At 42.6% G+C, this 14757-nt stretch overlaps 1 protein-coding gene across 4 annotated transcripts; it reads right to left on the reverse strand.

Annotated features, from left to right (window-relative positions):
• Positions 1 to 1395: 1395 nt before the first annotated feature.
• zfta (zinc finger translocation associated) lies at positions 1396 to 13569 on the reverse strand. 4 transcript variants are annotated; one of them, XM_070993133.1, is made up of 5 exons: positions 13056 to 13569; positions 10768 to 11271; positions 8155 to 8511; positions 6618 to 7073; positions 1396 to 5632 (listed from the first exon to the last, which is right to left on the reverse strand). In XM_070993133.1, exons 1-5 carry the CDS (start codon positions 13177 to 13179, stop codon positions 5139 to 5141), a joined length of 1935 nt encoding a protein of 644 aa, XP_070849234.1. In that variant the 5' UTR covers positions 13180 to 13569; the 3' UTR covers positions 1396 to 5138. The 4 variants fall into 4 exon arrangements, with proteins under 4 accessions (XP_070849234.1, XP_070849232.1, XP_070849233.1 ...); XM_070993131.1 differs by having other exon boundaries at positions 8155 to 8514; XM_070993132.1 differs by having other exon boundaries at positions 1396 to 5629; positions 8155 to 8514; positions 13056 to 13567.
• Between the last annotated feature and the right edge of the window lie 1188 nt (positions 13570 to 14757).

Here is a 14757-nt window from a genome sequence, read left to right on the forward strand (position 1 = left end):
GGTGAAATACCAGAACGTCTGAGTTTGGCAATTAGAAAACTGGCCATAACATCAAAAGCTGCAGTAAGCTGCAGTAAGAGCACAGCCCCGACTGTCATCCATGTGTTAACTATTCACCAGTCATGTGTATTAATGCAGTGCTCGTGAAGTGTGTCTATAAGCATGCTGTGCTGATGTAAGTAGTCCATTTTTATTCAACTAATTTAGGATCTGATTGAAGATTATCTTCTCAAGTATCTTACTCAGCACAGAGAGTTTATTAATATGTCCACAGTTAAAGCCACTGAGACCTGCTTTTCCATCTTTGAGTGAAGGTATCTTTCCAGAGCTCCGGAAAGACTCCACTGAGTAAACATCTATTACAGATATGACATATTGGTTTGGAAGGCAGCCTAGCCACAATTCTGTCCAGGTTATCTACACCAGGAGATGTTTCAAAGAGAAAGCAACATGTCCTCCACTTTGCCCTGTGAACCATATTAAATGCAAAACTACATGTTTAATCACTCATAATGCTGTTAACAGTGTTGCAAGTTAACGTCATCCAATTGCCTACAAGATCCCAAATTGTCCTTCTTGTTGCTAAAATAACTGGCAACATCATATGGCCACATATTTTTGGGAACTGCCTGCAAATTTTCTTTTTGAAATATTTTCTTTTTGATGTAATTCTATTTGGTGGCCTTGTTTCTCAACTTGTAGTACAGGTTTCTATCTATAAGACAATACAATAAAGGTCTAGCCACAACCTGTGTAAGATTGCAAACGTTGGCTGTGCACATCAGCTTGTAATGTAACAGACAATTTTTAGGAAACCAATAAATATTCAAGTCACCCAGAAGGACAAATTTCATTCGTCACTGTATCAGAGTTTTGCATATTCTGTCCAAATAGTTCACATTAGAGCAGGGGGGCCTGTAACAACAACGAACCAGAATGGGCTTGTTTTACAGAAGATGAATTTTTAGCCATATTAGTGTTCCCATCTCTTCTATAAAGCTTAAATCCAATGACAGCTACCTCAGAGTCATCAAAAATGTTGTCCAGGTGTGTTTCTCACACATGAATAACAATTGAGGAGCAGATTCTGGAGATCTCATGAACCTTATTCCTGAGGTTAATATGCTTTCGCTTATATAGTGAGCGAAAGTGATCGTAAAGGTGTAGTTTTATTATTTGGACACAAATCAAACAAAAACTTTAGTTGGACTGATTCATTGCCTTGATTACTGTTCACCCAGGTGTTGTCACACCAGTTCTGCAGTTTGTTTTCCACATCACTCAGATCCTCTTCTGTCCCCTTGGGGAAACATGCATGTCTCATAATATCTTTATCTTCTTTGGTCAGGTGTTCAGTGACATACCTGCCTGAGCAGTGGGTTTTTTCTGCTTTCTCTCAAAAAGCCACTTAAGATCACTGGTTTCTGACTCTTGTTTTCAAAGAAAGCAATGATCTGTTGCTCACGGGAGTCCAGGTCTGGCTTGGTGAGCTCTCCACAGCCTGCCACCACAGCCCTCATGTAGGAACAGGGACAATCAGATTCATGCAGGAATATTGCTCCAGGACAGTCTCTCTGCCCTCCAATTGGACTCTCAAGTGTACCAGTTTGACAGTGTATGGGCATTCAATATGTCACTCCTAACCTAGAATTCTCTTCTCTGATTGTAGCATAAAGATTCCCCTTCATTGCAAGTAAGGAGCATATCTAAATCAGATATCCCAAATGAATGGTGATGGCAGACAGGCTGACGGTGCTGAGTATTTATTCAAAGATCATTGAGGAGAGAATGCATATATCACAATTTGGCCATGTACAGATGAAAGGTGAGCGGACAAGGTGAGAGTGAAGAAACATCAGGAGCCAAAGCAGATCTCTCCCCACACCATCATACACATACACAGTATAAACACACACATACACACACACAAGCAAATGCCTCATATCTCATTTCTAATGTTTTAGCATTCATTTCACTGGAACTTACTTCATTAAATAATTAAGTGCTATGTCAGAACTCTTCTAGAGTGATGAGGGGGGCTATTCTTAGCCATAGTGAACCAATGAAACGGGAATATGACACTGCTTCTCTGCTGTCAGCGCAGCAGGGACACTTTCTCGGACACACTTGTCCTTCACTATTACATTAGTCTGTATCAAACACTTCAACTGAGCAAACTGTCAGTGTGCAACAGAGTAACAGGGACACTTTCAGGGGGCAAAGTGGAGAGTCTATGGATAAAATCACAATATGTGCATGTTTGAGTTTTATCGACAGTCTAATACATACTTTGTAAAATTACAACTTTATCTCAAAATATTACACTTTTTTTCTATACTAAATTTCTGTACTCAAACTTTATCCTTCAAACATTCACCATTTTTTTCTTTAAAGATAATGACTTTTATCCTATTTCCTCCAAAAATGACTTTATTTTATATCAAAACAGACTTTCAGGAAAAAAAAAATCCAGAATTTCTTTTTTTTTTATATATATTATAGCTTTTTTAAAAATTCTCCCAACATTATACGAATATTTTGACTTTATTCTCAGAATTTGCTTTTTGTTTTAACAGTGGCCCTGTTACTCTGTCGTATTTATAGCATCACCAATACAACCAAAGCTAACAGATGTACCCAGTATGTTCAAATGTCAACAGCCGATGTGTTTCTAAAAGATCATTGATGAATATTTTGTTGATGAAAACAGAATCCCTGAGTTACATTTTCCAGGTGAAAAATTGACATTTTATGTCTGACTTTTCTTTCTCAGACAGCTGTTAGTTATTCTTCAAATTCTTTTGCTGCATACACTTTGCTGGAGCAAACTTTTCAAAGCAAAAGTCTTTACAAGCCATTCTCCAGCCATTAAAACAACAACATCACTGTTGAAATCTTCATGAAGTAGAAAAACTGGACACAATTACAAACGCGTTTTGTAGAAACCAGGGTGCATAAAAGTGCTTGTATAAAGGAAAAATAATTCTTTTTTTTTCATATATTTACATATTCTTTGTTGTACAGTTGTAGCTAAAATGAGTTGTAGATAATGAAAAGGATGCAGGCCGGTGGAGCAATAATGCAAACTGACAGAGATAACATATCTCATTATAATGGATGAGAGAGAGGAGCGTGTCCTTCTCCTCCACTGTAAACAAGGAATTAAATAGACTAGAGAAATCTGAACTCACGGACTGCACACTGGCATTCATTGTCATCAGCAATAACATCAAACATAGTCTCATTCAATTGGCTGTACAGAAGGAAAGCTAGGGTTTAGTACATTTTTGGGGACAAAGTGCTGTGTTGTCTTCAGACACATTATCGTAAAACTAATTCACCTCGGCCTCACCGAAGACTCTGTTTCTAACTTCCTGAGAGCATAAGACTCTGGCCCCACACACAAACAGCCCTGAGACCCCCCCCCCCCCCGGGACCCGAAGGTTAACAGGTACACCACACACACCATGACCACAAAAAACAAATGTCCAGACACTCATGGAGGAGTTTGAACATCTAAAGCCCCATTTCATTATCAGTGGCTGGTCAGACCAGAAAGTGCGAACACAAAATTTATCTGTGTGTCTTTGCATAATGGACAGTGTTAAAAGCCTATGTAGTGACGTACTCTGAACCTCTTGCAGGGCTTGTTTTAGCTTAACAGTAACATGCTAGCCCACCACAATAGCCTACCAAGCGAGCTGGGCTTGCTAACTGCCAATTAGCAAGCTAGCTAACTGGACAATAAGTTTACAGTCTATTTAAATGACATTGGTTCCACTGACTCCTGTCTCATGACTCGAGCAGGTCTCTGTTGAGGAGCATTTCATACTCATTCTGAACACAGCTGATGATGTTTCCCTCTGCTTTGAACTCTACAGCTCTCTCACAGCTCAACAATGTCATGATAGTTCTGCTATTGGTCCATCACACAGTTAAACATGCAGATTTACAAGGTCTCAGCAAGCCATCAATCAATGGTCAAGTTGTTGCTGCTTGTGGGGCAAGTTGGCGAGCTAGCATGCTATGAACATGCTAACACTAGCCAGCCACAATAGCTCTCAAATGTCACTGCCAAAATGCTCATTTGATCTGGCCCTAATAAAAAAATCTTAATGTATGTAATGTATATGCACTCACTGGGGTCATTCCTCACTAACACAGATGTGCAGATAAGGCTTTAGTTATTTCAAATGAGTGGCTGGACTTCCATTTTTTATGCCATGACATTTTTAGGTCTGACGTGTCCTTTGTGGCAGTTGCAGCCTGCCACTCATGCCACCACAGTGCTCTCAGATCCAGATTTAAAGGGAAATTCCAGTATTTGTAAACCTGAGTGTAAGAGCCATATTTTCTATTGTGTTCGTTTCTGTGTGTGTTATCTGTGGTATTTAACCCCATTGCCCAGTAGGTGGTATGTGGAGTATGGGAATGGTCAAATAGGTGATACACTAATCACTCTCAGGTGTGTTGGTAGCTGGTAGAAGCGAACAGTTTTTGACCATCTGTGTTAGCGTTGTTATCATAATAATGTTTGTTTTCATAAGTTATAACAGAGATAAGTGCACAATTGCCGTCTGCAAATGGGTCTTTGACATGTAAATAAATATACTTTAAGTATGGCTGTACGCATGTTTGGACAGTGAATTGTTCACTTTACTTGCAACAAAAGGAGAGGCGTCAATCAAGGCAAGCACCGGTATATCAGCCCCTCAGTAGCCTGTAGGTTCCTTGTTTTGCCAGTCAAGTCACTACACTGAGACTTATTGCCAGCTGCGATAGTGTGGTTGGTACTGGTTTTACCATGTAAAAATGAGTACTGAGTACTCATGTAATAATGTAGTAATGATTTCTGAGTACTGGTGGATCGGAGCATCAACATGTTGACAGGAATGGCAGCTGGTGTGATCATCACAAGATGGTCTCTAGTTCAAATTTTTTTGTCCATTATGATTACTGGTCATGATATGGGAAATTTGTCCTCTGGCAAGAACAAAGCCAGTCAGGATAAAGGGCAGGGATGAATAAGAATAGAATAAGACCCTGTTTGACAAATACTTGAATTTCCCTTTAAGAAAGAAGGTGGAGGGCTGTTTTTGAACAGGGGCCATGTGAGGAGCAACGGACGGAAGCCCTTTTTAAGTGCCAAAGTGTGTTGGAGTGGGAGCCAGCTCGGTGTGTCCGTGGTCCTGGGAGGAGAAGCAGTCATCAGAGTGGATGAAATGCAGGGCGGTCTGGTTGTAGCTCAGCAGGGTCTGCTGCTTCTCCTCTGGGCTGTAGTCCAGAGAGTGGGGGTGTACCTGCTGGATGTGCCTCTTAATGGTGCTGACCTTCAGCGTGGCCAGAGTGGCTCCACACACCATGCAGATGAGCCCGTGTCTGCGGCAGTCGTAATCCATCAGGTACTCCATCCGCCAGCGCACCTGGTAGTTCCTCCTCTGGTCCTTCCCGGGATAATGGCTGTGACGAGAGGGCGTGGCTGCAGCATTACTGTCCTTCACTTTACCCTTACCTCCACTCACACCCTCTTCCTTCTTCACCATTTTACTGGGTGTCCTGACATCAGGGGAGGCGTCCTCATTTGTCTCTCCTGTGGCGTTTAGGACAACAGCTCCGCTCAGGTTGTTTTCTTCTAAAAGAAACAAGTGCATCAGAGGGAGGGTGGTGCTGTACTGTAACTACATGAAACCACCTCTCTTTGATTTTCTTGTTTATTTCCTTTGCTGAGAACTACAACCGAACAGCTGACATCATGAGCTGCTATGTCATTCTTGTATCTTAAAGCTGATCAAAGATTTGCGTGTAAGGAAATCTGTTTTGTCAGTTTAAATCTCTAAGTGAGACTTCAAGACATAACAACATATTATCCTCAAGAGGACACACAAATGGATTCATCATATTTGCTCAAATCAAATGAAGCTGTCAGATACACACACTAGCTGAAAACTGTCAAGGAACTGTGCATTTTTTGGATAAATCTTTTTGGATAATATTTTGATGACTTCTAGCTTTTCTTCCTATTGAGTTTGAATGCTTTATGAAGTGGAAATGTAAGTTTTTAATGTGACACAAATGTACAGGAAGTAGTGAATTTTGCTCACACGTATCTCTATAAACTGCACATGAAGGCAGAATCTGTGGGTGACGGACAAGATTTCAGCACCGGTAGAAAAAAAGGCAAAGTTGAAGCTACTGGAAATAATTTGTGGCAACAGTGTTTTTGTTAGAAGAGAAAGTGAGTGCAGCATGACGGTGTTGTGCTGATGGAAATAGTGCTGTGGAAACATTTAACTGAATTTATCAAGACAAGAAATAACCATGTTGAGTTGGTATTAAGAGCACTATTACAAGGACAAATGCCTGTGAATATTCTCATTCATCCAGGTCATTGTAAGCTTCAGGGCATTTAATCATTCGCAACTGGACTTTTCCAAGACAAACTGACAAAGTCCAGTTGCGAATGATTAAATGCCCGAAGCTTACAAGGATAAAATATACCAAGGAATAATGGCCTGTTTCTAATATGAGCCTGTAGTATGTGCAGGTGTTAATAAACATGACTATTTGAGAATCTACAGATTTACAGTGGTAAGTAACAGCATTTAAAAGCATCTCACCATCTTGACTTTGTGTGCCTTCACTTGGATAATCTTTGGTCCAGGCAGCAGCCATGGCTTCCCTTTCTTGTCGGCTCAGTGTTGTGGTCTCGGGGTGACATTCCTGGATGTGGCGGCGGAAGCTGCTGACCTTGGATTCATGCAGGACCTGAGAACACACCATGCAGAACGTGCCCCGGCCCTGAGGCCCGTAGGCCACCAGGTAGTCGAGGCGGAGTCGCCATGGGTCACCCCCGCGCAGCCGCCTCTTCCTGGGCTGGCGGAGGGGCTGGGGTCCCTGTTGTGGCGCTCCAACACCTCCATCCTCACCGATAAGACAAATGTCCTGAGTTAAAGTGCCATCACCTTCTGGGTATAAGTCAGTGTTGACCTGGATGGCCTCCACATTCTCAGCAAAGAGGTCCACCCCACTGTCTTTGGTGTTGGGCTCTGATTTGATTGAGGTTTCTGGCTCTTCTGTCAGGGGGGCAGAGAATCATACAAATAAAATTAAAAAGACATACAAAGACTTTGGCATTCAACAAATTACAAGAAGTTTTGGTACTGTCCCTGGGAATTCCTAAGAACTGTTCTTCAATGATAAAACCAAATAATCATTATTAATGATCCGTGGTAGAGCAATGAATGGGTCGGCAGATATCTCTTTGAGATAATCAGCATCAGCTGATGCCTGCGCTCACAAGGCCGATGAGTCAGGCTGACGAGGTCCATGTCTGCAGACACGTCAGTGCACATTTTATTATCTTCAAACATTCCTCTGTGTTCAAGTGAATAATTCTTTCTGTTAAATAAACTGACATTGACAGACACAAAACAAAGAGATGCTGCTGACTTCTGTGTGCACTAACATTGTTTATTCCTTTTTTGTTGTTTTTGTTCTTTGAGAAACAAGCTGCTGTTAAGTGCACTAAAACTTGATTTTTCATAAGACTTAAATTTCAGTTTTTTGATTAGCTGTGGACATTTATTTACTTCATACACTTCTTTAGTGGAAATACGTTCACTACAGACAGAATGCAGATATACTGAGGCAAACAGACAATACAGACAATAATATTAGTGTTAAAGAAATGTTTAAATAAATTTAGCAATTGTAACATCCGTTATTTTTTATTAAATTGCACTTTATCAGTTGCAACAAAACAACATGATCCATCCTTATCACTGGACCACTGGGGATGATATTGTCTGAGGAGCAGACATGGACTGTGGACGGGAGGCAGTGTTGGAAGATTCAAGAGGGTGACCGGACATCCAGGCTGCTCGGCTCACCCTGTTACCATGGCAACGCTGATCCTAATAAGCAGTGATAAAAGGGGTTGGTGGGTGGGGGACGGGTGGACTTGTGCCAGTGACGTCAGTCAGATGTCAGACTGATAAGATGAATTTATTGAACTATAGGAACACTAAACTATATGTTACCTAATTCTATAGATGCACTAATCAACACTGATTAAAATCTGTACAGTGTTTTCCTTAATACCAACCACACATTCAGATTTTGAGTGCGTGTACTGTCGTGTCTTTCTATTCTCACCATGAGTCTGAGCCCAAGCCTGCAGGATGCAGTGCTTCTCCTCTGAACTGTAGACCAGGGAGTTGGGGTGGGTGTCCAACACGTGGCTCTTGATGTGGTCCAGGTGAAGCGAGGGCAGTTCTCCTCCACACACCATGCACAGCAGCCGGCCCGCGTCCGCCTCATACTCCATCAGGAACTCCTGTCGGAACCAGGCGTGCAGCGAGTCGTTCAGGTAGCGTTCTAGGGTTCGGGTCGAGGGCCCAGGGAGGTTCTCCTCCTCCTCTTCAGGCTGGGGGCCTTCACCTTCCTCAGAGTGGGGAGACAGACTAGGAGGCTGTTGTTGCTGCTCCTGGGGTGTCACAGGGTACGGGGGTTCTGCTGTATGGCAGAGTTTGAAGTTACTGGAGACACTGACTTTACGTCTCTTCATTACTTGTATGACACTGCGCTTCATCAGAATCAGAATCAGTATGTGTGCACATACAAGGTTCAAACATCCGGTTTAAACATTGCACTCAATGTACTTGCACAGGAAAAAAACACATACATCATCATTTTTGTTATGCTTCAAATTTCCACTTGTGACCACAGTGGCTGCTGTTTGGCAAATGTTACATAGGATCCAATGTGCAGGATTTAGTGACATCTAGTGGTGAGGTTGCATATTGCAAAAAATGTGAAAACCCCAAAAGGCACTGTGTAAAGCCACTGTTTGGTCTGTCCATTCTGGGCTACCGTAGAAATATGGTGGTGCAAAATGCTGGACTCTGTGGAGGAGGACCTGCTTGCTCTGTAGATATAAAGAGCTCATTCTAAAGTTATTTTTAGGTAATCATACACTAATGAAAACATGACTGACTTGTTTGTTACAGCTCTGTCAATTTATTTGTTTACTTTTTTATGCAGTACTTATTTTCTAGTAATCTCTTCATTATTTATTTATGCATTTCATCTAATGTGGAATGGAGTTTGTATGCATAGAAAGCCTCTTTGTATATCGCAGCTGGATGATGTCTGCCTGTTTGTTGGTACCTTTCAACGGCAATGACAAAGAAGAAGCCATCATGTGTGATATTTCATTAATCCCAGAGGGAAAATCCCTCCTCTGCATCTTAACTGTTCAGGATGTGGTCAAACTGAGTCCAGTTCTGAAGCTCTTGTTCAGTGCTAATGACATGAGAGGTGGGAGGGAAGCAAAAGGCCTGGAGGAGACCCATGTAAATCCACAGAGAACATGCAAAACATAACGAGCAACCAGGTTATGAAACAACTTTGTTTTCATATCCAACCCACAACCTCGCTTCTGCAAACATGGCTTACCACTAAGCCATTAGTGCACCTCTTATTTCACTTCCCTACTTCTGAGTTCTTTACGGCAGTTCAGGTTTCAGTCCTGCATTAGGTGAAAAATGCAGGCTCATGGATTCCTGTGGAATAGTAAAAAACATTTTTACTCTAACCATCACAGTGTTGGATGCTTAGAACTGTTGCTGGAGCCAGAATAACCACCACAGCCACCACTAAATATTGGTCCTGAAAGCTTCATGGCTTCAGTGTAAGGTGTGTACAGCTAAGACACAATACTACAGTGTGAGGCCTCCACCTTGTCTGTCTAAGGCTCAGAAAGGTTCACGAGGTTGAAGGTGCCCTGTTTTGGAATATATTTGAAATTGTGTATCAGTGAGCCTGCAGTCTTCTTCCCTGCACATTGCTACGTTTTTTGGCACTTTCAGCCACCTACTCTCAGTCCATGGAATAACATGACACCATCAGCAAGAATGTGTATTCCATTGCTCGTGTTAGTGTTTGTCTTGTTTGTGTGGTCATGATACAAACAAAACAGGGACCTACTCCTAAAAGTATTGCTCCTTAGCATTACTAATGGTCAAAAATCCTTACCTTCAGCTTCCTGCCCAATTGAAAGGAAAGTAAATACCAGAAAAAACTAATGTTTTGTTACTTCCTGTTGACATTTTGGGAAATACATTTATCGCTTCTGTGTGATAGGAACAACTGTATCCATCTCATGTCTTTGTACAGAGTTGGAGGCAGGACATAGTTAGCATAGCATAGCATATAGCACACAGAGTACACAGACTGCACCAGTGCAAAAGACTTAGTTTTTGGGTGAACTCTATTTTTGAATAATGAGAAGTGACTCAGTAGAGTCAAAACTCCTGCCTCCCTAATTGTTACCTTTTGTTCTGCATTTTGATTTCCAACAAAAGAACCCAGCCAGTGTTATCTTAGAGCCAAGCTGGAAATATTCCCAAAAGCACTCGAACGCAGCTTAATAATTACTTATTTTTGACTCTCTATTTTTTTGTCATTTCAAAAGCTATAATATTTGATTTGCCTTCTATGTTGTCGTAACCTGAGTAATCTGTATTAATACATTCAAATTTTTAAACATGACATTTATTCTGTGAATTTTCTGTCATTGTAAATAAATAACACAAACTACCCCAGAAAGGGCATGTCCAGGCACAGTCCCTCCCTCTCCAATCTCCAACACATCATCAGTAAATCATTACATCATCCTCTCCTCCACACGCCACCAGGCCAAGACATTAACTCATACTGCCACCAAGTGTGGGATTTAGAAAACTCCAAGCAAAGAGTCCTACCCACCAGCAGCATGTTGTTGCTCCTCTTCTTCCTGAGGTGAAGGTCCAGCAGCAGAGCTGTATGACCTGTGACCTCCCCCCAGACTCAGGTGGCTCTCCCACCCTGAGCGGATGACCTCCTTGTCGGCAGCGCTCCACAGCAAGGAGTCGGGGTGCTTCTGTCGGATGTGCCTCTTGATGGTGCTGAGCTTCAGGGTGGCCAGAGAACTGCCACACACCATGCAGATCATCCCGTGCCGCTGGGGGTCAAAGTCCATCAGGTACTCACTGCGCCAGTACTCGTGATAGTAGCGGCGGTGGTCGCGGCCTGGGATCCGGCTCAGCCCCGGACGTGAGGCCCTCTGGACCCTGGGTTTACGTCCGGAAGGCCCGGGGGCCGGGGAGAGGAGGAGCGGGTGGTCTGGGCCCTCTGTGATGCTCCAGTAGCTGGTACCTGGAGACCTGACAGGTGTGACCATGCCAGCCTCTGATTCCTCCTCACCGTGGCCATTGGCAAGACTGTCCTCTTCTGACGGGAACAAGAGAGAAAACAGATCAGTCCTGGCGTGCTGTCTGCTTAGAGATGTTTCTGCCAACTTTAAGACATTTGTAAATACCTCATCCTACTTTTTCTCTGCTGATACCAACTCCAAAACTTAGGCTCACTGTGTTGGTCAACATGGAGTGTAAATCTGATAGCAGTACACACTGTAAGCAAACATCACTGCTTAGTAATGTTTATTTCAGGTCCTCGTCGAAACAAGCAATGGTGTGATGATGGTGTAGAAAGAACTCGGCTGATACAAGCTTATGCTTAAAGAGAACTTTTATTAGCAAGCTTAGTATCAAATGAGACGCCGGTAGTCTGATTGAGAGCCTGAGTCATATCGGTCAGATCTCTGTCCTCCTCTCCTTGATCCTTAGATATATATATGACATCTGATACACACTTCGACCAATCACAGATGTTGTTGCACATATACATTGTTGTCTTCAGAACACTCAGCTGTCTTTAATCATACAAGTTGATGGATTGACAGATCTATCCGGGGCCCTCATCTAAGGGGCCCTACAAACACATCACCACATATGGTTTTACTCAAGCTGGTCCTGTTCTTATATGACCTTTACCCTCCAATGCTCAGAGCAGACTGAGTTCAAAACATGTTCTTCAAGTGATCACACTTTATGTCTCAATTCTAACATCTTAATGTGTTAAATCAGACACATCGTTAGCTACTGTATGTAAGCATGCTCATTCACAAACATTCTTTTTTTGGGCTTGTTGTTCTTTAAGGTTTACACATTTGTTTGTTCAAATCTGTAATAACAGCTTTGTAGAAACTTTATCTATTGTGATTTACTGGCTGATACACTTCAATTTTTACACTGATGAACAGATTAAGAAATTATACAGCCCTGCCAATAAATTGTCAAATTGTACATTACTGGTATATTATTAATGATGTGTATGTAGGCCACTAAATGACAAGAAATTGCAGTACAGGAATGCCAAAGATATGTTTGCGTGTCACCATTGCATAGATTGTACGGTTAAAGAAGTGTCCTTTTGAGTACATATTTAACTACATATATAAACACTGCTGCACTATGAACGCTCACATGATAACTTTGGCATTGGCCTCAATAATCTGCATTGGTCAGGCTCTAATATGTATGTATGAAGTACTGCTTATGGTGCAGGTTGTGCATAGCTGTCTCTTACTTTGAATTGCCTGTTTCAGTGACGGATTACATCATGACAGCACATCAGAGAAAGTGGCACACAAAGTATGCAAGAAACATGTTACATTCACCATGTATGATATAAATACATATATACAAATAAAGATGTTCTCAAAACGTAATCTTTTAAGCTGTCATCGTTTGGCCCGTGATCACTGACAGCTGGAGCTCCCTGATTTCAGCACTCTCTCTCCTTATGAAACTTAGCATGTTTCTGTACTGTTCAGCTGCTGGTTCTACGGCCTACGTGCAGGGAATCTCGCGGCACTGACATGAACTGCCTCATTTATTCCAATAACCCATATTATTATTGTTTATTCCCAGTGTGAGGCGGCCTGTGCCGCCGCTGTCCGCTGGGTGGCAGCTGCGTGTCTGGGTCCGCCTGCCTGCGTGCTGTTGAGCCTTTGTTTATAGGAGCCACAGAGACGGAGGTGCCATGCTGCTCCATGGTATTGTCCCTGACACGGATTAACTGGCTGCCTGACAATGGCCGTGGCTCTGACAGCCACGCAGACCCACACTGCGGTGGGAAACACCAAGAATAATAACACTAGTTTTTTTCTTTACCTCCCAAGTCACTCTCCTCTTGCGTCGCTTCCTCCTCCCCGCTTATTATTAATGAGAGCAGCTCAGCCTGCTCGGCACACCGGAGGTCCACAGGCTCGCTTTGCCCCGTCTCTTTCTCTTCCATCACTGGCCTGGCTGCTGCTTTAGTAGTGCCTACTGTCCCTCCTTCCTTCACTGTATCGTGGCGTTGAAGCGGGACATGTCACTCTGACAACATGTTCCAACAGTAACATGTCCACACCGCTCGGCACCGTTCGACACGCATCTGGCAGGCGCTCTATCACGAGCCCATGGCAGAGGAGCCCGTGCTCTACGATGTCCCCCCACGCGCCCCGCACGGGAGCCAAGTTAACTTTTCATAGAATCACACAATCATGGATTCCGCTGGCGAATCCAGCCGCTCCTCCGCGCTGCTCTGTGGAGAGGCGCCTCAGTGCAGGCCTCCAGAAATGTATTTTAAGGCTCTTGCTTGTCTTCAGGGTGGGGAGCCGGACTAGGGGCCCCTGGGGCTCCTTAAGGGGCTCCTGGGTAAATTTAAAGAGACAGTAGCAGCGTCGACAATGCACACCCACCCCGGGGGGCGGGGGGCAAACGGAGCAGCGGACTCCAATGCTGATAAGCTGCGAAATACTATTTCTGTTTTTCTAAAATATCATGCCATGATAGAGCTGCTTTGCTTCTTGTGTTTATGATCCCATATAGTATTTTAAATAAAATCCTGTGTTAAGTGTTGTTTATCACAAGCCTATTGTGGAGCAATATCAGATAATAACCTACGTTATTATTCATAGGGTGAAACTAAACAGTCATGTTCATTATTGACTGATCTGCCCGTGATATACTCAATATAGCAGTTAATAGTTTGTCCAGCTGACATATTAAAATTGCTTGTTTTGTCTCACCGATGGCCCCCAAATTTGCTATCATAAAAACCAGCAAATATACACTTTCGAGGCTGGAACAGTGAAAACTTTTGGCACTTTTCTTTAAAAATGACTTGATTAATCAATTATTCAAGTCAATTTTCTGACTGATGATATATTCTCTGACCTAGTCTAATTTGTTCTAACATAATTCTATCTAAATTCAAAATTTCTTATCTCATTGGGTTGATATAGATTCCTTGATAATTGTTTCAGCTCTAAGTTATTGTTATTTTATCATTTTGTTGGCCCCCTCCTGAAATAGATTAAGATTAAAAAAATATATATATATAGATTTAGTTAGTTTTGCTAGCAGGAGCCTACTACTACCACAACCACAAGGGCCATTTTTTCCCATCGCCCTTGCCTATTAATGATACACATTTGATCCCTGTGCATATTCCTCACAGCACAGGGCAGCCCTGCCCCTGCTGGTTTGGCACAAAACCCCACATCAATTGAGGTCATCTGTAGAAAAAGCCAATAAATCAATGGACCTTTGTCCAGCTGTTCCATGTTGGAAAAGACTGTATGTCAATGCAAGCCTTGCATAATGTCCCTGAATTTTACATGATTGGTGACTGAATGTGTCTCCTGTGCAAAATCCAGCTTTCCGTGAGCAGTGAAATGACGAATGGCCTGATCAGCAGGCTCGTGCTGGGAATATCAGCTCGTGGACTCAGTTTTGTGGAATAATTGTTTTATGCAGTCCTCTTAATGGATCATAGGTTTGAGCAGTGAAAGAGGGGGCGGTGTACTACACCGTCTCTGTGTCCACA

This window comes from Chaetodon trifascialis, chromosome 23 (assembly GCF_039877785.1).
Source record: "Chaetodon trifascialis isolate fChaTrf1 chromosome 23, fChaTrf1.hap1, whole genome shotgun sequence".
Classification (NCBI taxonomy): Eukaryota; Metazoa; Chordata; class Actinopteri; order Chaetodontiformes; family Chaetodontidae; genus Chaetodon; species Chaetodon trifascialis.

Bases quoted from the DNA above. Each gene is read 5' to 3' on its own strand.
- zfta (XM_070993131.1), bottom strand. From the start codon at position 13,179: ATGGAAGAGAAAGAGACGGGGCAAAGCGAGCCTGTGGACCTCCGGTGT. The intron at 11,272-13,055 runs GTAAAGAAAAAA...TGTTCCCGTCAG, and splicing joins AGAGGAGAGTGACTTGGGAG to AAGAGGACAGTCTTGCCAAT. The intron at 7,074-8,154 runs GTGAGAATAGAA...CCCCCCTGACAG, and splicing joins GGCTTGGGCTCAGACTCATG to AAGAGCCAGAAACCTCAATC.